The 23,429-nt window shown below is 46.7% G+C and overlaps 2 protein-coding genes across 2 annotated transcripts in view; both read left to right on the forward strand.

The window, feature by feature from the left end:
* The first annotated feature begins 4,422 nt into the window (after nucleotides 1-4,422).
* Nucleotides 4,423-5,183, forward strand: LOC122934897 (60S ribosomal protein L10-like). The gene has a single exon (XM_044290555.1). It carries the CDS (start codon nucleotides 4,455-4,457, stop codon nucleotides 5,100-5,102), a length of 648 nt encoding a protein of 215 aa, XP_044146490.1. The 5' UTR covers nucleotides 4,423-4,454; the 3' UTR covers nucleotides 5,103-5,183.
* A 9,250-nt stretch (nucleotides 5,184-14,433) lies between these two features.
* PSMD2 (proteasome 26S subunit ubiquitin receptor, non-ATPase 2) overlaps nucleotides 14,434-23,429 on the forward strand; it is a 35,037-nt gene continuing 26,041 nt past the window's right edge. The window contains exons 1-6 of the mRNA XM_044291095.1: nucleotides 14,434-14,612; nucleotides 18,319-18,375; nucleotides 18,926-19,090; nucleotides 20,229-20,350; nucleotides 22,238-22,462; nucleotides 23,102-23,260. Coding sequence (XP_044147030.1) covers nucleotides 14,505-14,612; nucleotides 18,319-18,375; nucleotides 18,926-19,090; nucleotides 20,229-20,350; nucleotides 22,238-22,462; nucleotides 23,102-23,260 — 836 coding nt within the window. The 5' untranslated portion in view covers nucleotides 14,434-14,504. The remainder of the gene's footprint in view (nucleotides 14,613-18,318; nucleotides 18,376-18,925; nucleotides 19,091-20,228; nucleotides 20,351-22,237; nucleotides 22,463-23,101; nucleotides 23,261-23,429) is intronic.

The following is a 23,429-nucleotide window of genomic DNA, read 5'->3' on the forward strand; positions in this document are numbered from 1 at the left end:
TAAGATTCTAGTTTATAGGTGTTGGCAGAATGCCTGGCCGCCATCTTAGCTCAACAAGCAAGTATCCATTTTGTATCAATAGTCCATAACAGAGGACAGCAAGCGGTAAATTTTTTATGCATTTTTTTTAGGCTCAATATTATGATTTGTATATTTGACATTTTTTTATTATTGTTATTTCTATTACAGGCCACTCGTCCCGTTGACTCCAATAGAGGTCGTCAATCAAAAGCCAGAGCAAGCGGCGGTCGTGTTCGTATTTCAATGAAAATATAGGCATCTTATCTTATTTCCTCAATGAGTCTTTTTAATTGGAGTGCCGTAAGTATACAGTAGTATAATGCACATGTGTACTTTTCATTCAAAATTGGTTTTGTGTCTGGTTGAAGTTGGTCACTGCTACCTATAGTGAACATCAATATTTTTTTTTATTGTTGTTGTGGCAGGTTCAATCAAATACTAAACCATTTTTGATGTATGACAAAAAAAAAATATACAAACCGGATTCCAAAAAAGTTGGGACACTATACAAATCGTGAATAAAAACTGAATGCAATGATGTGGAGGTGCCAACTTCTAATATTTTATTCAGAATAGAACATAAATCACGGAAGAAAAGTTTAAACTGAGAAAATGTACCATTTTAAAGGGAAAAATATGTTGAATCAGAATTTCATGGTGTCAACAAATCCCCAAAAAGTTGGGACAAGGCCATTTTCACCACTGTGTGGCATCTCCCCTTCTTCCTACAACACTCAACAGACATCTGGGGACCGAGGAGACCAGTTTCTCAAGTTTAGAAATAGGAATGCTCTCCCATTCTTGTCTAATACAGGCCTCTAACTGTTCAATCGTCTTGGGCACCTTCCTCTTTATGATGCGCCAAATGTTCTCTATGTGAAAGATCTGGACTGCAGATTGGCCATTTCAGTACCCGGATCCTTCTCCTACACAGCCATGATGTTGTGATTGATGCAGAATGTGGTCTGGCATTATCTTGTTGAAAAATGCAGGGTCTTCCCTGAAAGAGATGAAGTCTGGATGGGAGCATATGTTGTTCTAGAACCTGAATATATTCTTCTGCATTGATGTTGCCTTTCCAGACATGCAAGCTGCCCATGCCACACACACTTATGCAACCCCATACCATCAGAGATGCAGGCTTCTGAACTGAGCGTTGATAACAACTTGGGTTGTCCTTGTCCTCTTTGGTCCGGATGACATGGTGTCCCAGATTTCCAAAAAGAACTTCGAATCGTGACTCATCTGACCACAGAACAGTCTTCCATTTTGCCACACTCCATTTTAAATGATCCCTGGCCCAGTGAAAACGCCTGAGCTTGTGGATCTGGCTTAGAAATGGCTTCGTTTTTGCACTGTAGAGTTTCAGCTGGCAACGGCGGATGGCACGGTGGATTGTGTTCACTCACAATGGTTTCTGGAAGTATTCCTGAGCCCATTCTGTGATTTCCTTTACAGTAGCATTTTTCACCAATAGAGTTGCCGCTTTGGAGGACACAGTGCTACGTCTGCAGGAGGGGGCAGTGCATACTTCGCAATTGGGTCCTGTGCATCACTATTGGTTATCGTTGCTCACCGTGATGGAACGATGTACGCTCGACCAGCTGTTGAGGCCCGAAGACAGGTGGACAGTGTCTTGTGGCAAGTACAGCACCGCCCCAAGTATGTGTCGCTCCTCTAGAGTGGGCAGATTACTACATAACAGGCCTGATAAAAATCTACCACCGCCAGTTTGAGCGACACAAGTATGTGTCGCTCTTCTAGCGTGGGCAGATTAAACCTCACTACATAACAGGCCTGATAAAATCTACCTGCGCCAGTGGATTGACACAAGTATGTGTCACTCCTCTAGCGTGGGCAGATTACTACATAACAAGCCTGATAAAATCTACCTGTGCCAGTGGAGCGACACAAGTATATGTTGCTCCTCTAGCGTGGGCAGATTACTACATAACAGGACTGATAAAATCAAGTACCGTATTTTTCGCCCTATAAGACGCACTTTTTCCCCCCCAAAATTGGGGGGAGAAAGGCAGTGCGTCTTATGTGGCGAATACTTGAGTTTGTATACCGCCGACCGCATGCTGCGCAGCGCGGTGGCGGGTGTATTAGTAGGCATGGATGAGGGAGGAGGGGCCGGCATCCAGCTCTGTAACTACAGCGGGCCCGGTGCAGTCACTGTATTCTGCTACACCGGGCCTGCTCACTGTAGGAGTCCTAACTGCAGGCAAAGCTAACAGTAGTCTTTTATGCAGCCTGTACTTACGATACTAACTTTCCGGCAGGCAGCGGGCAGGAGGCTGAGCTGGCGGGCGGGCGCTGACAACGTAACTCACTATGTCACGCGCCGGCTCCGCCCACTTTATGAATGAAGAAGGGAGAGCCGGCGCGTGACATAGTGAGTTACGTTGTAAGCGCCCGCCCGCCAGTTCAGCCTCCTGCCCGCTGCCTGGCGGAAAGTTAGTATCGTAAGTACAGGCTGCATAAAAGACTACTGTTAGCATTGCCTGCAGTTAGGACTCCTACAGTGAGCGGGCCCGGTGTAGCAGAATACAGTGACTGCACCGGGCCCGCTGTAGTTACAGAGCTGGATGCCGGCCCCTCATCCCTATTGGGGGTCATTCTATGGATGGCACTGTTATGGGGGTCTGTGGATGACACATAGCGTAAAATGCTATTTATGTGTCATCAACAGATCCCCCATAACAGTGCCATCCACAGTCCCCAATAACAGTGCCATCCACAGTGCCATCCACAGTCCCCAATAACAGTGCCATCCACAGTCCCCAATAACAGTGCCATCCACAGTGCCCCCCATAACCGTGCCATCCACAGATCCCCATAACCGTGCCATCCACAGATCCCCATAACAGTGCCATCCACGGACCCCTATAACAGTGCCATCCACAGATCCCCATAACCGTGCCATCCACAGACCCCCATAACAATGCCATCCACCAACCCCCCCATAACAGTGCCATCCCCAGATCCCACATAACACCATTAGGCACACCTTTTGGTTCAAATTTTTTTATTTTATTTTTTCCTCCTTAAAAACCTAGGTGCGTCTTATGGGCCGGTGCGTCTTATAGGGCGAAAAATACGGTATGTGTCGCTTTTCTCGTGGAAAGATTGAAAATGAGTCTCTATAAACATACCTCACATAATACAACATCATCAGTGTAGCAACGCAATAATGTGTTTCTCCTCTATCATGGGCAAAAAAATATATTAAATGAAAATTTCAAGTACATTGAAAAACTAGATTTATTGAACCACAAATCCAATTGAAAACAAATACAACAAACTGTAAAAACCGGCAAATAAACAGAAATTAATGGTTATTTGAAAATTTATCGCAAAATGTTTATACAAATCGGTACTGCCAGTCCACCCTTCCTGCTTCCCAGCAAAAAGAATCCGAAAAACATACGTCTCATACGTGAAACCGCAACACTTGACCGAGGTCCAAAACTTTGAATGCTTGCCATCTCGCTGTCCTCCGGTATCTGTTCCAAATTGAGTGGTTCTTTTTTAAGGAGGTAGTTGTGTAACACAACAGCAGACTTTACAACCTCGTCCACCGATTCAACCTTCATATGAATTGGTTTGGTGAAAATCCTCAATTTTGCGACCAAAATTCCAAATGTGCATTCAACCATTCTTCGAGCCCTGATCAAGCAGTAGTTGTATGTGCGTTTTTTTAAATCTAATCCGTAACTTGAATACGGTTTCAGAAGATTTCCACACATTTGGAAGGCCTCATTACCAACCAATACAAACGGCATGGGTGGGGCATCAGTACCTGGCAGTGGTTGAGGCAGAGGGAAATCAAATTGTCTGTTATATAGACTACGGCCCATATAAGAATTTTTAAATACCATTGAATCGTTGGTGCGTCCATAGGCCCCTACGTCGACGGCAACAAAACAATATTGTGCATCTGTGATGGCCATTAGGATTATCGAAAAATATTTCTTGTAGTTGTAAAACTCTGATCTGGTACCTTGGGGCTTGATAATTCTAATATGTTTCCCGTCTACCGCACCTATGCAGTTGGGAAACTGACAAATGTCCCAAAAATTTTCTGCAATTTCTGTCTAATGCTGTCTAGTTGGATGTGAAATAAATTCATCATACAGTTGATCCCACAAAACACTGCATGTCTCCTTCACAATTATGGAAACAGTCAATATGCCAAGGCGAAATTGAAAATGGAGTGAGCTGAAACTTTCTCCACTTGCAAGAAACCTAAAAAAAAAAAAAAATATTAGGGTATTCGATTTTAAAATAACATAATATACAAGGTATATCAATCGGACACAATTCTATGGGACCTTATTTCAATATTTTTCTTTGGGCAAGATTTTTTATGTGGCCAATAAATTTTTTTGTAAAAGCTCTTTGGCTTCGGCGAGGTACTAGCCGCCACCATGGGCCGCAGACCCACCCGTTGTTACAGATACTGCAAAAACAAGTCCTACCCCAAGTCCCGCTTCTGTAGCGGAGTCCCAGATGCTAAAATCAGGATCTTCGACTTGGGTCGTAAGAAGGCCAAGGTGGACGAGTTCCCACTATGTGGTCACATGGTCTCTGATGAGTACGAGCAGCTCTTATCAGAAGCTCTGGAGGCTGCCCGTATCTGCGCCAACAAGTACATGGTGAAGAGCTGTGGCAAGGACGGTTTCCACATCAGAGTGCGCCTCCATCCATTCCACGTCATCCGCATCAACAAGATGTTATCCTGTGCCGGAGCTGATAGGCTCCAGACTGGTATGCGTGGTGCCTTTGGGAAACCTCAGGGCACGGTTGCCAGAGTCCACATTGGGCAGGTGATCATGTCCATCCGCACCAAGGCTTTAAACAAGGAACATGTGGTAGAAGCGCTGCGCAGAGCCAAGTTCAAGTTCCCTGGACGTCAGAAGATCCACATTTCCAAGAAGTGGGGATTCACAAAGTTCAATGCAGAAGACTTTGAGGCCATGGTCACTGAGAAGCGTCTCATTCCTGATGGCTGTGGTGTGAAGTACATCCCTAGCCGGGGTCCCCTGGATAGATGGAGGGCACTGCATGCTGAGTAAGGGGGCTGCACTTTTAACTGGTTCTTTTGAGATCTTGTATCAATAAAGTTCTAAGTACAGTGATAAAAAAAAAAAAAATTTGAAAAAAAATAGCGATAAAGGTTTTTTTTCTCTATGGTGACCGATATTGATCACAGTTCATTCTACATCGTTAATGACCATTATATGGATTAAAACTTTAACATACAAGATGTAGAATTAAATAATTAAAAATAATAATGCTGGGCATCAATTTTGGTCAAAATGAGGCACTTTGTACAGTGATCCAAGAAAAACTGAAAGAAATTTGGTTCAAAAACTTTTATAGTTTCACACTACCAAAGAGCAGCTTTAAAGAATTTAGACAGAAATTAATTGGTACTATATATAATAAGTATGTACTTTACCTTATGGTCAACAATAGGGGTTCTGCTGGGGAAACACAGCGGCGGAAAGTGGTGTCTTGTCTTTGAATGTGTCTTGTAAAAGATCATCAAAACTTTCTACCGTCATCCGTAAGGATAATCCCTCAATTCGGGAAACAGAGTTTGAAAAAATCCCCTTCTTATTCCTGCAGAGGTTATTGGATGCACCCAATAGCGACGCTTTCTACGCCGTCTGGCTCGAAGACGTCTTCTCCAGAGTGAAACCAGAATTAGAGACTGAAATCCAAAACAAATATGGTCTGGTATCATCTCTGCAATCTGCAGAAGGAACTTCTGAGTGGTAAGTGACCTTCGGTTGTCTTTTATAGCCACTTTTTATAGCCAGTATTTGCTTAACAGATTGCATCTTTTTATCTCTAAAATTTGAATACCGGATTCCTCTTTCCGTTTAAAAACGGAAGAAAACGGAACAGACGGATCCGCTATCACGATGGATCCGTCAAAAAGTGTCTACGGTATGCAGCGGATTGACGGATCCGGCTTGAATTTCCGTCGACGGAACGACGGATGAGTTGCATGAAAAATGTCTGGTAATGTTGATTTTGACGGATTTGGCAGGCAATTCCGGCGAAGGAACTGCTTGCCAGATCACTCTTCAAGTGTGAAAGTACCCTAAGGAACAACTAATATTCCTTTGTGACATAATGGACATGCGACAGTAAGTATGTATAATCATATATGCTTGGTAATGTATAGGAAATTATCGGATTGACCAAAATAAAAATTATAATTTGTAATACACTTTTTTGTAATGCTTTCTCTATTGAAGAATGTAGGACAACCTGGAGGAGGAGAGTGACTAGGCTGCCCAGCAGCATTCTTCTGCAGCTGAGGATGAGAATCCCCCTTCACAGGCTACGGAAGATATGGCAGAAGCAGGACCTTCCACCATCTCCAGGCCCCACATCCCTCGGCACCTTCACATCAGCTGCCGGCACTTCGGAAACGGTCATTGCCATCAGCTGAAGTGGAGGTGAATAGTCAGGTGCTCAACTACCTTTCACAAGCCCGCTAGGAGGACCATTATGAAATGTATAATCCGAGTCTGGGCCCTCTTTTCTAAGAGAGTGCCTGAGGATCTTTACTTGCGCAACCAAGGCGCAGTTGGGATTGTTCTTGAGGCAGCGACTCCTCCAAATGACCGCACCAATGTCTTTCGGACCCTAGAAAATTGGCGGTTGTATCGCAACATCAATGGGCCACCACCTAGGGCTCCTCCACAGATACCCATCAGGCCTCCCCACTACCCTCCTCGCCAAACATTTTCCCCTCCACCCTAACAATAGGCAGCAATACATTGATGGCACATCATATATGCACCAATCTTCCTCTGCATCTCAGGCTGCTCTACCCCAACACTTAGGACCTCTTCTCAGGGCACTTACCAGCCCTCTAAATGTGAAGTTCTCCCCGGCCACACCAGGACATTATTATAATTTGTAATTATGTTTGTTATATTGTAAGAAATTATCATTACATTGTCAGATCAGACTTGTCACAAACCAGCAGGTGTGAACCCACTGTGCTTGGTGTCCTACATCCTCTAAGGGCATTGTCTAAGTGAACCCCTGGATCTTCACAGTACCCCTGATGGTGGGGATAGACTTTCCCGAGGGGAACACCAGGTCACTACCTCTTGAGGAGGATAGGCATACGAGGCAGCTGGTCAAGGCGGACCAGGAGGTACCTGAGAAAGGTACCAGAGATGCAGGACCGAAGGATGAGGCAGATGCGTAGCCAGATAGGCAAAAGGTCAGGGCAGGCGGCACAGGTACAGGTCAGGCAATCCAGATCGGCAACAGGAGAGTCAAGGCAAGCAAATAGGGATCTAACAGGTAGCAGAGTCCAGGAATACAGATACAAGTCAGAACCCAGAACCACTAACGGAAACCAGGAACCTCGGCAGGACACAAGGACCTGGACACTGAGGCATCTGGGAAGGGGGCTGAGCCACTTATATGTGCGCTGGAGGGCTAGGATAGGTCAGAGATGTCACATGACCTAACCCATAAAGCCCAGGAAGTGACCCGCGCTGCAGGAAACAAACAGCAAGCATGTTGTGGCCAGGGCTGAGAGCAAACTATGGAGCAGATCCCAGAACAACAGCACCCACACAGACAGAGCCCAGGACTGCAGCGGTGATTGGGAAGCACCGGCCGCAGATCACCACTGAACCCGGGACCGTGTCGGTAAGAGATCAGGGAATGGTCAAAGCACTATCACCATCCACTATATTTATTTAATATATATCGGAAATAAATTACATTTATGTGTTTATAAGTGCACAAATATTTACATACCTTAGAGTTATAATTATCCATTCCTCAGCTCAGACACTACGCCGCATATTGTTGTCCATAAAGGTCAAGCTAGGCTTCAACTCCGCCAAAAGCCGATCAAAAGTTGTGATCAACATGCGACAATAATAAAAAAAAATTGCAGGTTGCTCACGTAGGTCTGCATACAGACTCGTAAACTGACCATTGCAACCCCTCTTTGAAATAATAGGATGAACCCACATCCTCTTCCTCCTCAAGCATTTCTCTCCGCTCTCCAAAGCATTGGTACACCAGCCAGTGCAAGAGCACATGGTCAGGATTTAATAAGGGGAAAGCGGACATCCTGCAAAGGAACAAATGCAAACACTCCACACACTAGATTATATCCTCACAAAATGGAGCTTTCCCAAACAGAAGAGCATGCTGTTTTTTTTATATGTGTTTCAAATAAACATGTGACTATAGAGGATGGTTGCGGGTTTTTTCACGCGCGTTCAAAATGCATGCCATCCGGATGTCATCCGTGCGGAAAAAACGCAAACACTGAACGCAATCGCAGACAAAACTGACTTAATTTGCTAGCAAAATCGCATGTTTTTAACCGAACACATCCTGAATGCATCCGGACCTAATCCGACATGCTCGTGTGAAAGAGGCCTTAGGTTTACAGGGCCACTTTAACCCCTTCCCGCCCAGCGCCGTAATAGTAAGGCGCAGTGGGACGTGACTTGCCACCCAGCGCCGCACTGATCAGCTGGACCCCGGCTGTATGTGAAAACACTGATGCCGGCGCATTAACCCTTGATGTACGTTGTGTGGAGAGGGAGAGAGCTTCCATGCAGGGGTGGACTGAAAACTCATGGGGCCCCCGGGCAATAGGAGATTATGGGGCCTGTGTCCCCGCCCACCCTCAAGCCACACGCACACACAGCCCCACCCACATATCGTGCCGCACCGGCTCCAGGCTCATGTGGGTCCTTGGCTGATAAAGTCTCAGTGGGCACCCCTATACAGTGATAACTCTCTGAGTACAGATAATATAGTAGATGTCCCCTGCAGTCCTATGTAAAAACACAGATAACACAGTAATGGCTATCTGAGTATAGAAAATGTAGTAGTGTTACCTGCAGTCCTATGTAAACCCACAGATAACACTAGTGCTGATAATGTGGTAGTGTTACCTGCAGTCCTATGTAAAAACACAGATAACACTAGTCCTGATAATGTGGTAGTGTTACCTACGTCCTTAGTGTGCCTCCCTGTGTCTCTCCTACGGACTCCATGCTGGCGGCGCTGCCTCCTCTTCCATCTTCTTCTTCTTACCCCGCACAGAACGTCCTGATGCAGCTGCATCAAGACATAGGAACACTGTGGGCATGGTGATGGTGACACACACAGGGAGAGATACACAGGGACAGGGACACACACACACAGGGACAGACACACACACGGGGACAGACACACACACGGGGACAGACACACACACGGACACACACACACAGGGACAGACACACACACACACAGGGACAGACACACACAGGGAAAGACACACACACAGGGAAAGACACACACACAGGGACAGACACACAGGGTCACTAGGGAGCAGGGTCACTAGGGGGGGCAGGAGGAGGGCGGGAGCAGGGTCACTAGTGGGGTGACAGGAGGAGGGGGAAGTAGGGTCACTAGTGAGGTGACAGGAGGAGGGAGAACGGGAATCACTTGAAGACTGACCGGGCTTTTCACTTCCACAACAACGGCAGGTGGGGGGGGTTACAGGCCCAGGGTCAGCTTTTCTCTCAGACCAGTCCAGTCACATGAGTCCGCGTCTCCCCAGGGTCCTTAGGCAGCGCCCTGCTCTCCCTAATACAGCCACTTCCGGGAGCCGGCCCCTCCTTCCAGCTCTCGCCCTGCTTCCCCTGCCTGACCCAACCTGTATCGCCAATACCCAACCAATAACAAAGCTCCTTGCTGTAGGCTTTGTTATTGGTTATTTCTGGCACAGGCAGCATTGCTGCGCTGCCCGTGCCCATTCACAGTGCTCACTGCGCTGATGAATGTGGGGGACTTTTTCCAGGGAGTAAAATGTATTATTTAGCAAAAGCAGTGGCATGCCTAGGTTGTTTGGCACCCGGGGCGGCTCCTTTCGCTGGAACACCCCCCACTCAATACTTTAAAAAGATCGTAACCCCCTCACAGTAGTATTGCCCTCATTGCAATACCTTCATAGTAGTTTTGTACAGATGTGTGCCCCCTAACAGTAGTTATGCCCACATTGTGCCCCCCTAACAGTCATTATGCCCACATTGTGCCACCTTAAAGTACTTATCCCTTCAATGTGCACCCTTCATAGTAGTCATGCCCTCATTGTGCCCCTCTCACAGTAGTTATGCCCTCTCTGTGGCCCTTTCACTGTAGTAATGCCCTATCTGTGCCCCTTCAAAGTTGTAATGCCCTCTTTGTGCCCCCATCACAGTAATAATCCCCATTGTGCCTCCTTCACAGTAATAATGCCCCTTAATATTAGCAATGCCCATTGTCCCCTTCACAGTAATAATGCCCATTGTGCCCCCTTAATAGTAATAATTCCCATTGTGCCCCCTTAAGAGTAATAATGCCCATTGTGCCCCCTTCACAGTAATAATGCCCTCTGTGTCCCCTCCATAGTAGAAATCCCCATTGTGCCCCGTTAATAGTAATATTGTCCTCTGTGCTAGTAATGCCCATTGTGCCCCCTTCACAGTAATAATGCCTGCAGTGCCCCCTTAATAGTAGTAATGCCCTCTGTGCACCCTTCAGAGTAGTAATGCCCTCTGTGCACTGTGCCCCCTCCATAGTAGAAATGCCCATTGTGCCCCCTCCATAGTAGAAATGCCCATTGTGCCCCCTTCACATTAGCAATGCCACTGTGCCCCCTCCAGAGAAGAGATGCCTGTTGTGCTCCCTCCAGAGTAGAAATGCCCATTGTGCCCCCTCCAGAGTAGAAATGCCCATTGTGCCCCTTCACATTAGCAATTACCATTGTGCCCCCTCTGTGTTTAAAAACAGAAACAAAAAAACACAGTAACTACTCACCTTGTCCGGTTCCTGAAGCTCACAGTCCTCTCTCCCTTGCAGGCACAGATCGCTCTGCAGCACTGTGTGGGCGGAGCTTATGCAGATTTCCATGCTGCAGGCTCCAACCACACATGCCAGCAGTGCGATCCCTGCCTGCAGCATGAATGGTGGAGCAGGGAGAAGTCTTCCTGCTTTACTATTCAGAGCGCCGCCGGACTAAAGGAGGGGAGAAGCACGGGGAGCTGAGCGGTGAGTGACAGGACTGCAGCTCCCAGCAATGAGCGCTTTCATCTATATTGATGGAAGCGCTCATTGCTTCTGGCACCCCCATGAGAGCGGGCACCCGGGGCGGACCGCTCCCCACCTTAGTACGCAACTGAGTAAAAGTTATTGCGACCTCTGGCTGCAGGAGTGAGCGGGCCCCCTAGTGGCCACGGGCCGTCGTTCCTTGCCTGAGTGCCCGAATGGTCAGTCCGCCCCTGCCACACTCCAATTTACAGTAGTGCCATGGCCCGTAATCGATTCCAAGCAATCCTGAAATTTTTGCATTATAACGATAATGCACAGTGCCCACCCCAGAAAGACCCCGCATTTGACTGTCTGTACAAAATTAGGCCCGTCCTTGACCACTTCAATGCAAAGTTTTCAGAAGTGTACACCCCAGAAAAAATTTCTGCTTAGACGAATCCCTATTACTTTTCAAAGGGAGGATAAGATTCTGCCAGTACCTGCCCAGCAAGCGGGCAAGGTATGGCATAAAAATGTATAAATTCTGTTAGAGTAGCTCTGGGTACACTCACAAGTTCTGGGATTGAACCCCCAGAATGCCCCACCGTCCTAGGAGTTAGTGGGAAGATAGTGTGGGACTTACTGCAGCCACTACTGGATAAGGGTTACCATCTCTACGTGGATAATTACTACACAAGTCTACCACTGTTCCAGTCTCTAGCTTCCAGAGGTACTGTGGCGTGCATCACAATATGCAAAAATCAAAGAGGCCTCCCTAGGTCCCTGGTAGGGCAACAACTAAGAAAAGGAAAAAGCTGTGCTCTCCTCAATGAGAACATGTTGGTGGTTAAAAGGAATCTGTCACCTAGTTTGAGCATATTAAACTGTTAACATAGCAATGTTCAATAAAGTACCTTCATTCCAGCATGTGTCTTCTTTCTTTTATTCAAGTTTTCATTTTGATCAAAAAGCGATTTTTTAAATATTCTAATTAAGCTTCAAGGTGCCCAGAGGGGCGTTATTCCTCTCCTCTAGTGCCCAGTAACGCCCCCCCTGCAGTGCCCAGCCCGCCTTTTATTTCAAGCCTAGCACGCCTCCTCATGAATAAATTTACTCCCACATCGGAGCCGAACGGCGCTGCCCCCTCCGCTACGTCATGTAATTTATTCACCCCACGATCCTTGCGTCCTCCTTTCTTTCCCCAGAAATCTTGCGCAGCCGCAGTATCGCCGACTGCCTGCGCCTGTACGATACTACGGCTCCTGAGGCAACAGCGCTCTGATTACGTCACTGGGCTTGGCACATGTCCAGTGACACTATTGAGGCTGTTGCCCTCAGGAGTCGTAGTATCGTACAGGAGCAGGCAGTCGGCGATACTGCGGCTGCGCGAGATTTCTGGGGAAAGAAAGGAGGGTGCAAAGATCACCCCTTGAAGCAAGGAGTGGCCTCCTTGCTTCAAGTCACGGTAACTGTGCCCCCTTCCCTGCCCCTTCGCTGTGACTGACAGCGCTTATGCAGAGAGTTCGGCAAAGCCAGCCGAACTGCCAGCTGTCAGTCACAGCGAAGGGGCAGGGAAGGGGGCACAGTTACCGTGACTTAAAGCATGTGTGGAGAAACGCGCCAGCAGGGGATAACAACGTTTTCAGTACTTTAGCCGCATCGGCCTTCAGGAAGAAAGGCATCATCAGAAACACACTGCTGGCTACACGCAGGTACTGCTGGCGGCTTGGGATGGTTTTGGGAGGTGACAGGTTCCCTTTAATACAGAATGCTTACTAAAATGTGGCTTTAGGGGTTAAAAAAAAAAATTAACACCTCATCCTGTTCATTGCGCAGCTGGCATCTTCTTCTTTCAGGACCTGCCAAAGGACCTTTGAAGTAATCGTGCCCACCATGTGGTGAGCGCGGTGATGTCAGCACAGGTCCTGCCGAATGAAGATAAAATATTTCTATCTTCAATCAGCAGGACCTGCGCTGACGTCACCGCGCTTACCACGTGGTGAGCGCGATTGCGTCATCAAAGGTCCTTTGGCAGGTCCTGAAGATTAAGAATGCTATTATTTTCTATTATAACCATGTTATAAGGGAAAATAATAAAATCTACAGAACACCGATCCCAAACCCGAACTTCAGTGAAGAAGTCCGGGTTCGGGTCTGGGTGCCAGTCAGTTTTTTATCACGCGCGTACAAAACGCATTGCACCCACGCGATAAAAACTGAACCTTGGAACGCAATCGCAGTCAAAACTGACTGCAATTGCATACCTATTCGCACGATTTTCCCTGATCGCAGATGCAATGTATCCGGACCTAATCCGGACACATACATCTGCAAGGGGCCTAAGCCTTCTAACATCCCAAAAAAATAAAATGTCATTTTCAAAATGATCCAAACATGAAGTAGACATATGGAGAATGTAAAGTAATAACTATATTTTGAGTTATTACTATCTATTATAAAAGTAGAGAAATTGAAATTTGCTAATTTTTCAAAATTTTTGGTAAATTTGATAATTTTTTAGAAAAAAAAAAAAAAACATTTTACCACTGCCATGAAGACAATATGTGACGAGAAAACAGTCTCAGAATGGCCTGGATAAGTAACAGCATTTAAAAGTTAATACCGCATAAAGTGACACATCAGATTTGCAAAAATCGGCCTGGGATTTAAGGTGAAAAGTGGCTCGGTAGTGAAGGGGTTAAAAACACTAACCATGAATGCAGCCATAGACTGTCTAGGTTTACACTAAGGTTCCTTTCACATGAGCGATTTTTCCAAGCGGGTGCAATGTGTGACGTGAACGTATGTATAGCACCCGCACTGAATGCTGACCCATTCATTTTTTTTCACTCATTAGTCTTGTGTTGCGTGAAAAACGTAGCAAGTTCTATATTTAGCGTTTTTCACGCAGCCCTGGCCCCATAGAAGTGAATCGGGCTTCAGTGAAAATTTAGAATCTAGATGTTGTTTGTAAACCTTCCGTTTTTTATCACACGCATGAAAAACGCATCAAAAAGCATTGCACCCGCGGGGAAAATAAATAACTGAATGCCATTCCAGACAAAACTGACTAAACTTGCTTGCAAAATGGTGCGAGTTTCACTGCCTAAGGATTAATAATACATTACAACCACTGGCCTATCAGGAAAAGATAAGTAGGTATATTATAGTCATACATTTGTGGCATACTGCGCTGAAGGGCACCAATAGGGCACTAACCTACTACAATACACAGTGGAGCGCAAAAATGACTCCAATCACGTGACACCGACCGCGCATGCTCAGCACTAGGACAATGGAACGCCCAATGTGCGGCGCTTCTTTCTGCGTGAGCGTTTGACGTCTAGTTACGTGCTATCTGCGCGTGCGTACATCCGCCGGTCTGTATGCTTCTGTACTGAGACTCATCGGCAGACATGGAAGAACAGAGCCGGAGTCAACAGACAACCCCGAGCGGGAAAGGCAAGGAGGCCGGCGGCGAGAAGCGCGATCCGGCGAAGGATAAGAAGGAGGAGCAGGAACTGGTGAGATACGGAAGGGAAGGAGCTGGCTGCGTGCAGCAGAGAGGCAGCGGCCTAGATCGGAGAGAGCTGAGTCACCCCGGCTCGTCCACACCAGGTTCACATGGGGGTGCAGCCGGCTCATGTACATGCTGTGTCACCGTACTGGTACTGGAAGTGGCACCATGATCGGAGGTGAAGCAGGCTCAGGATCTGTCCGCACAAATACCCTGCACCTTCTATCCCCTGCCTGCTGACAGGCCCAAGCTCTCCCCTGGACAGCGCCATTGTCATCCATAATGGGTTAATGCAGAAGTTAAACTGTTGTCACAGGACTAGGAGGTCCAGACATGACATACACATCAGGGCCCCTCAATCTGTAGTGGTTCCCGGTGTTTGAATACCAGCTCCCCCCTATGAGCCTCTACGGGTCAGCTAAGCAGGGCTGTAGCTGTCCGAAACAGTGCCTGACCGAGAGTGGAGGAGAGGTTAAAGGGAACCTGTCACCAGGATTTGGTGTATAGAGCTGAGGACATAGGTTGCTAGATGGCCGCTGGCACATCCGCACTACCCAGTCCCCATAGCTCTGTGTGCTTTTATTGTTTGGGGGGGGGGGGGGAAGAGAACGATTTGCTAGATATGCAAATTTACCTGAGATGAGTCCAGCGTGAAGGAGCCCAGCACCGCCCGCATCCTCCGAATCTCCTCGCTCCCCAACGTCAGAAAGCTAGAGCGCCGTAATCTCGCGATGCACGAGCTAGCGCGTGCGCAGTTTGTTCCCTGAGACTGATGTCGAGGAACACTATGACGACTCTGCGCATGCGCTAGCTCGCACATTGTAAGATTACGGCGCTCTAGCTTTCTGGCGTCGGGGAGCAAGGAGGAGATTCTGAGTATGCGGGGCGGTGCTGGGCTCCTTCATGCTGGACTCCTTTCAGGGACAGGACTCATATCAGGGTAATTTGCATATCTTTATCAAATCGTTTTTTGTTTTTTTTTACACAATAAAAGCACACAGAGCTATGGGGACTGGGTATTGCGGATGTGCTAGCAGCCCATATCCCCAGCTCTATTGCCAAATTCCAGGTGACAGGTTTCCGTTAAAGGGCATCATGACAGTAGCTACCCGCTCTCTGTTCGTAACATGCAGGCAGCCAAGAGGGCGTGATGGTACCGCAGCAGCACCACTGCCCATACACCTCACACAATTCAGGAATCGCTGTATGAGCAGTCCCTCACTTACATAGAAGTGTTCATTAAATGTGAGCTGTTTCTATGGATCAGTTATTGTTACAGGTACTTTCACACTTTCGGCAGAGGAATCCGGCAGGCAGTTCTGTCACCGGAACTGCCTGCCGGATCCGTGAAAACTTATGCAAACTGATGGCATTTGTCAGACTGATCAGGATCCAAATGCAATGAGCATGTGCATACCGCAAGAACGGATCAGTTTTGCTGGAACACTCTGGGCCGCATCCGGCATTAATGCATTTCAATGTGTTCCGGAAAAATGGACGGAGATAAAGCTGCAGCGTGCGGCGGTATTATCTCTGTCCTGAAAAGTCAAAAAGACTGAACTGAAGACATCCTGACCGGAATGCTCTCCATTCAGAATGCATGGGGATATAAGTGATCAGTTCTTTTCCGGTATTGAGCCCCTAGGACAGAACTCTATGCCGGAAAAGAATAACGCTAGTGTGAAAGTACCCTAAGTACTGGATGTAAAACCATGCTCCGTGTGAGAGAGGGCTTGTGCGGTCTGGACTACAGAAGTGCATGGTTGATGAAGCAGTGGGCCTCTACCTCACCTTTCTGTACCGGAATCATACCGACAGCTTTAGGTCAGTATGATTCCGTTACAGGAAGGTTAGGCAGAGGCAACCATGCCATGCACTTCTGTAGTCAAGACCGCACAATCCCTCTCTCACACGGAGCATGATTCCCGCAAGGGGCACACTCGTGTAAAAGAGCCCTTAATAACTTGCACATTTTTAGAAGTTCGAGATACGGCAACAAAAAAAGGTACAACTACGTTGCTGAAGAGTTGCGCAACATTTTTTGTAATGATGGTCAATGGTGTTGCACAGCAATATGCTGTGACTGCAACGCGGAAGTTGCACTAAAATCTAACTTTTGCATTGCAGCATGTCGCACCATTGACTACGATGGAATAAATGTTGGGCGACAACAAGTTGCACGACAGACACATGTAGCCTAAAGAGGTTGTCATATATTGGACATTGGGGACGTATCACTAGGATAGGTGCAGGTCCCATCTCTGCTACCTGTCCCCATCTCCAGAATGGGACCCCCTGAACCGTGCAGAGAGAGCAGTCATGCATGCACGGCCACCCTCCATTCATTTCGATGGTACTGCTGAAAGTAGCCGAGCCAGTGTCTTCGGCAGTCCCATATAAGTGAATGGAGCGGTGCACACTCCAGTAATTTCTATAGGACTTCAGAAAATAGCTGATCTCCCTTACTCAGCAATTTTCAGAAATGCATAGAGAGTATGCTGCACATGTATAGTGCGTTCTCCTTCAATTCCAAGGGCGTGTTCTTGAGACAAGTGCCATCCCAGAGGTGACACTGGTAGCTTATCCTAACGATTATGCCACCAGTGCCTACAATGAGACCACCTCTTTAAAGGGAACCTGTCACCGGGATTTTGTGTATAGAGCTGAGGACATGGACTGCTAGATGGCCGCTAGCACATCCCCAATCCCCATAGCTCTGTGTGCTTTTATTGTGTAAAAAAAAAAAACGATTTGATACATATGCAAATTAACCTGAGATGAGTCCAGTACGTCAGATGAGTCAGGGACAGGACTCATCTCAGGTTAATTTGCATATGTATCAAATCAGTTTTTTTTTTATATAATAAAAGCACACAGAGCTATGGGGACTGGGTATTGCGGATGTGCTAGCGGCCATCTAGCAGCCCATGTCCTCAGCTCTATACACAAAATCCCGGTGACAGGTTCCCTTTAAGCTTGTCCGTCTGTGATAAGACCACGATGATGCCAGCCTGTTGTAAGGATACGTACATGGGCTCGCTCTTCATAAGTCCTCCTACAGTCTGGACCTGTTAGTTGATTTTATGAGCTGCAGTTGTATTGGGACCCGTTTATTTGTAAGCCAGTGTGCCACCTACATCAGTGCTGGGTACATAGCGTATCCTCCCAGTAATCTGCACTGGGGTCATGTACACCAGCCATGTTCCTCCTACTACCCATCATATTGGTAGCTTATGTCATGCAGTGTCTTGATTTACGCTGGGTTCACACCTGAGCGTTCTGAAAGGAGCGCTCTGTATCCGCGATTGTACCGGCGTTTGCAATCGCGCATACAGAGACAAACGAACGCCCATTGTCATGCGTTCCCGAAAGTCTATGTACGGGAACACGCGACAAGAGGCCCCAAAGAAGCTCATGTACTTCTTGGGGCGTCGGGCGTTTTACAGCGCGATCGTACGCGCTGTAAAACGCCCAGATGAGAACCATTCCCATAGGGAAGCATTGGTTTCTCTTTGTTGAGCGTTTTACAGCGCGTAGGAACGCGCTGTAAAACGCTCAGGTGTGAACCCAGCCTTAGAGGAACGGCATGTGACATTTTTTCCACTTGTATTGTGCTGATTACTACTTTGCGGCCCTGACTGTGAAGGAGAACTGCTCATGAGTACCATACAACATTGCGATAAACCTGTCCCTTCATATTCTTGTTTTCACAGTCGGAAGAAGACAAGCAATTGCAGGATGAACTTGAAATGCTTGTGGAGAGACTGGGGGTCAGTATCCTGCTGTTCTATATTCACCATGTGCTTACTGGGGAACATCCCCATCATTTTATCACTTTGTGTCACTTTGATATATATGGTCCCTGCTCTGAGAAGTTCCTATTGCTCTGAGGAATTATAGAGGACCTGTCACGTCCTCCAAGGCTGTGGCCTTTACCTCGCAGTAGCCATTGCTTCACAGATTCTGGTTTGTTTTTGTTTTCCCTAGGCACCCCATGTTCTAAGGCAATCGGTGCAGATAGTTTCAGATCCTGGTATCCTATTTAGTCCATGTACTGTGAACGGGGGGAAGATCAGAGCAGTGACAGTATCGGAGCGCAGGTTTACTCATAGCTGAGAATCATGTCCCCAAGATAGTGCATGGCCTCAAAGTGCCTGCCAAAACTACCGACACCGATGGCGATTGCTTGGGCAGGGTAGGGGGGAAAAACATGCTGGAATCTGTAGAACAGTGGACACCGATGTTGGCGGACATGACAGGTCCTCTGCAAACAAAAGGTCCGGTTTTGCATTTACAATAAATGGGTTTTTCCCCCTCTAGGAGAAGGATAGCTCACTTTACAAACCGGCTCTGGAGGAACTCCGTAGACAGATTCGCTCTTCCACCACTTCTATGACTTCTGTTCCCAAACCTCTGAAGTTCTTGAGACCACATTATGGGAAACTGAAGGAAATATATGAGAGTATGGAACCTGGAGAAAATAAGGTGAGTGTTGGTGCTCTTGTTTTAAAATTAAAATTTTTAGTCACCAAATTTAAAATGCATATAATTACGGTATAATAAAAAAAACACACGTCTTACCTAGGGTTGTCACGATTTAGACTATTTCAATACCATAAAAAAGCATTACGATACTCAATCCCACGGGGGGGCCACTGCGCCACCAATGATTCTACTTTATAATACTGGGGTGGGCGGGGGGCGGTGCACTGTGCCACCAATGAATATAGTTTATGCTTAATACAAGCGCAGGCTGCGCTGCGGGTGCCAGCCATATCCCATACCCGGCACCCAGCCTCTGACTGCCCGCTGCGATCCGCCCACTATTAACCCCCTCAGGTGCCGGACTGCCTCCGTCTCTCCTGTGCTGTTGAGAAGAACATGGCACGCGCAGCGCATCCCATGTCAGTTCCTTCCCGGTCGCAAATGGCGACAAGACTACAAAGTCTTGTCGCCATTTAACAATTCTAAGTCGCATTGGCGACCATTTTGGTCGCCTTCTGGAGCCCTGTAGTTATAATGGCTCATTTTGTCTAGGAGCAGTGATTAGCAGGAATAAAATGGCCGCCATCCTATTAGTACACACACAACCTGTCCTAATTATACAGGAGGACAAGTTACTTTGGACCACTGTACTTCATGTCGCCTCATGAACTCCATTCCTACAGAGATTCAGCTGAAGATCATGTTATACTGTATTCAGGATCATTATCCCTGACAGGTAGAGCTGAGAGGAGGATGAGGCAGCTCTTTACCTCAGTGTTGTGAAGTAACTTCTCTTCCTGTATGATTAGGACAGGGTTTGTGTGTACTAATAGAACGGCGGCATTTTATTTCGCCTAATGATTGCTACCTAGACAAAACGAGACATTATAGCTAATGAAAGGCATTTGGGAATATATTTATATCAAAGTAATATTTAAGTATTTTCTTAATTCCTGGAGAACCCCTTTTAAATTACAGATCCTCCAGATGAAGGTGGAAGAAACCCTTTTTTATTTTTGTGGTTGTTTAGAGCTCTACATGATTTGGGTTTAATAGGATTGATGCAGTAAATGCTATTGATATTCTTGGTTAGAATTGGGATTACACTTGATAATGATTGCTTATTCTCTTTCCTCAGCGTTTTGCTGCTGATATCATTTCCGTTCTTGCTATGACTATGAGTGGTGATAGAGAATGTCTTAAGTACCGACTCTTTGGGTCACAGGAAGAACTGGCATCATGGGGACATGAATACGTAAGGTAAGGCAGGAAACCATGTCTGGGTGTTTTCCTCATGTCTTTACTGACTGATATAAGTGGAGGTTCTACATGTTAGTTACTCCAGCTAAGGCCTCTTTCACACTTGCGTTGTCAGGATCCGTCGTGTACTCCATTTGCCGGAATTACATGCCGGATCCGGAAAAACGCAAGTGAACTGAAAGCATTTGAAGACGGATCCGGCTTCAAAATGCGTTCAGTGTTACTATGGCAGCCAGGACGCTATTAAAGTCCTGGTTGCCATAGTAGTAGTGGGGAGCGGTATACTTACAGTCCGCGCGGCTCCCGGTGCGCTCCAGAATGACATCAGAGCGCCCCATGCGCATGGATGACGTGTCCATGCGATCACGTCATCCATGCGCGTGGGGCGCCCTGACGTCACTCTGAAGCGCCTGGGAGCCGCACGGACGGTAGGTATACTGCTCCCCACTACACTTTACCATGGCTGTCAGGACTTTAGTGTCCTGGCAGCCATGGTAACCATTCAGAAAAAGCTAAACGTCGGATCCGGCAATGCGCCGAAACGACGTTTAGCTTAAGGCCGGATCCGGATCAATGCCTTTCAATGGGCATTAATTCCAGATCCGGCCTTGCGGCAAGTGTTCAGGATTTATGGCCGGAGCAAAAAGCGCAGCATGCTGCGGTATTTTCTCCAGCCAAAAAACTTTCCGGTCCTGAACTGAAGACATCCTGATGCATCCTGAACGGATTTATCTCCATTCAGAATGCATTAGGATAAAACTGATCAGGATTCTTCCGGCATAGAGCCCCGACGACGGAACTCTATGCCGGAACAAAAGAACGCAAGTGTGAAAGAGCCCTAACTAAATACAGAGGCCTAAAGGGCTATGAGAATTCCATGTTTTTCTGCCACCCTTAGGGCTCTTTCACACGAGCAGATCCCGTGTGTGGAATCCTGCGTGAAAGACAGCCAAGCCCTGTTCCGGACAGCAGAGACACGGAGCATTAACATGATTGATAATGCTCTTTGCCTCTCTATGATCTTTTTACTGCAAAATTACAGTGACCACTTAATCTCACTGATTTTGTAGTAAAAAGATCAGAGAGGCACAGAGTATTATCAATCATGTTACTGCTCTGTGTCTCTGCTGTCCGGAGCGGGGCTTGGCACTCTTTCACACAGCGGATTACCCGTACGGCATCTACTCCTGTGAATTCATTTTAATCAGTTTGTAGCCATTATTTAAAATATATCTAAACACTGTATTAAATACACTTTAATAAAATCTGTTCTAAACGTGAGGAAAATTTATTTTTGTAGTGTACTTTTTTTTTTTTTTTTTTTTTTTTTACTTTTTCCATTGAAATAGGCCCTTGAAGTTCAGGTGCCGTTCACACTTTGCAATCCGTACTGCTGTGTACTAGAGAACGGATTCCCCTGCTATCGCGCTGATCGCTGTACAGGCCAGAACATCTCGGCTCTGCCTGTACCAGCGCTGCTCTTCTCAGGCCTGGCATAATGCATCGGTACAGGATACTAGCAGAACGCAGGGCAGGTGTTGACATAGCACATGCTGCTCTGCCTGTTCCCACTTGAGCCTCAAATGGGAATCTATATAACCAGGGAGCCAACCAGACACATTTATGCCAGGCTTGAGAAAAGCGCTGGTACAGGAAGAGCGGCAACGCTTCGGCCAGCAGTTTAACTGAATACGGATTGCAAAGTGTGATAGGCATTTGATCTTCAGTTGCCTATTTCACTAGGAGAAGTAAAACAACAAAAAAAGTAAATTATAAAAATAATTTGTAGTTATGAAGGTTTAGGTACATTCTAAAATGCTGATTAATATGTAACAACCCCCCTCCAAGACTTCCTGAAATGTCAGGTTCTCACTTTGCTCCCGTTAGGCACTTGGCAGGGGAGGTTGCCAAAGAGTGGCAAGAAGTGGAAGAATCCGATAAATCCCAGCGGGATACACTGCTGACGTTGGTGAAGGAGATTGTCCCATACAATATGGCCCACAATACTGAACATGAAGCCTGCGACCTGCTCATGGAAATTGAGCAAATGGATATGCTGGAAAAGTACATTGATGACAACGCATATTCTAAAGTTTGCCTCTACCTCACCAGGTGAGTATGTCAAATCTGAAAAAAGAGTGACCTAAAGACGCACCAGTTCACAAATTAGTTATCTGTCAGGATTTTTTTTTGGCTCCTGATGCTTCAGATAATTGCTGCTAACAGCACAGCCATCAGTGGTTGGACCTGCTCAGTCTTCATGGTGTATGACAGGTGGATGTTCATACTTGCTCCGTGCATTTTGCAGGAGAAGAGGGCCATGGGTCCTTAGAAATCCATGCTCCATGTTGTAAGGTGAGGTCAGCCGGGAGGACATTTGGCGTAGTCAGAAATCTGTTGTCTGTAGCAACTAATATGAATTCTGCCATCATTCTGTAAGCTGCAAAAGAGATCTGGACACCTTTTTCGGAGTGATATCACACCAAAATAATTTCATGCAGTGGTGTCTGAGATGTGAGGAAAGTTTGGTCCTTCTGGATGTTTTAGATTCACAAAAGCTGTAGCAAACGCAGTCTAGGAAAGTCATGTGTAGCGCAACGGCTGGGTTGAATAGTGGTGGAAGTAGTAGTGAAGCCCCTCCTCCAGGCCCGTGCTGCAACCTATTATTATATTTTTTTTTTTTATAAATCTCTTCAGAAGTTACCTAATTTGCTGCCCATGTGGTTAACCATTTCTTTACCTTCCATTCAGTTGTGTGAGTTATGTCCCTGAACCCGAGAATTCGTCCCTCCTGCGTTGTGCTCTGTCTATTTTCCGAAAGTTCAATCGTTATCCAGAGGCATTGCGCTTGGCGCTCATCCTAAATGACATGGAACTTGTGGAAGACATCTTCACTTCTTGCAAGGATGTGTAAGTAGCAGTTATTTGTTCATTTTGTGTCTAGGAAACGTTCCTTATTGGACCTAAATCCATTATTTTTACTGAATAGTGTATCCTGCTTCTCACCTATACAAAATTAACCCTTTTGGCACTGGCATGTTCTTTAAACATGATGCCCGCTCGCGCATGCTACAGGCGC

The sequence above is a fragment of the Bufo gargarizans genome, chromosome 4 (assembly GCF_014858855.1).
Source record: "Bufo gargarizans isolate SCDJY-AF-19 chromosome 4, ASM1485885v1, whole genome shotgun sequence".
Classification (NCBI taxonomy): Eukaryota; Metazoa; Chordata; class Amphibia; order Anura; family Bufonidae; genus Bufo; species Bufo gargarizans.

Coding starts and splice junctions, on each gene's coding strand:
- LOC122934897 (XM_044290555.1), top strand. CDS start 4,455: ATGGGCCGCAGACCCACCCGTTGTTACAGATACTGCAAAAACAAGTCC.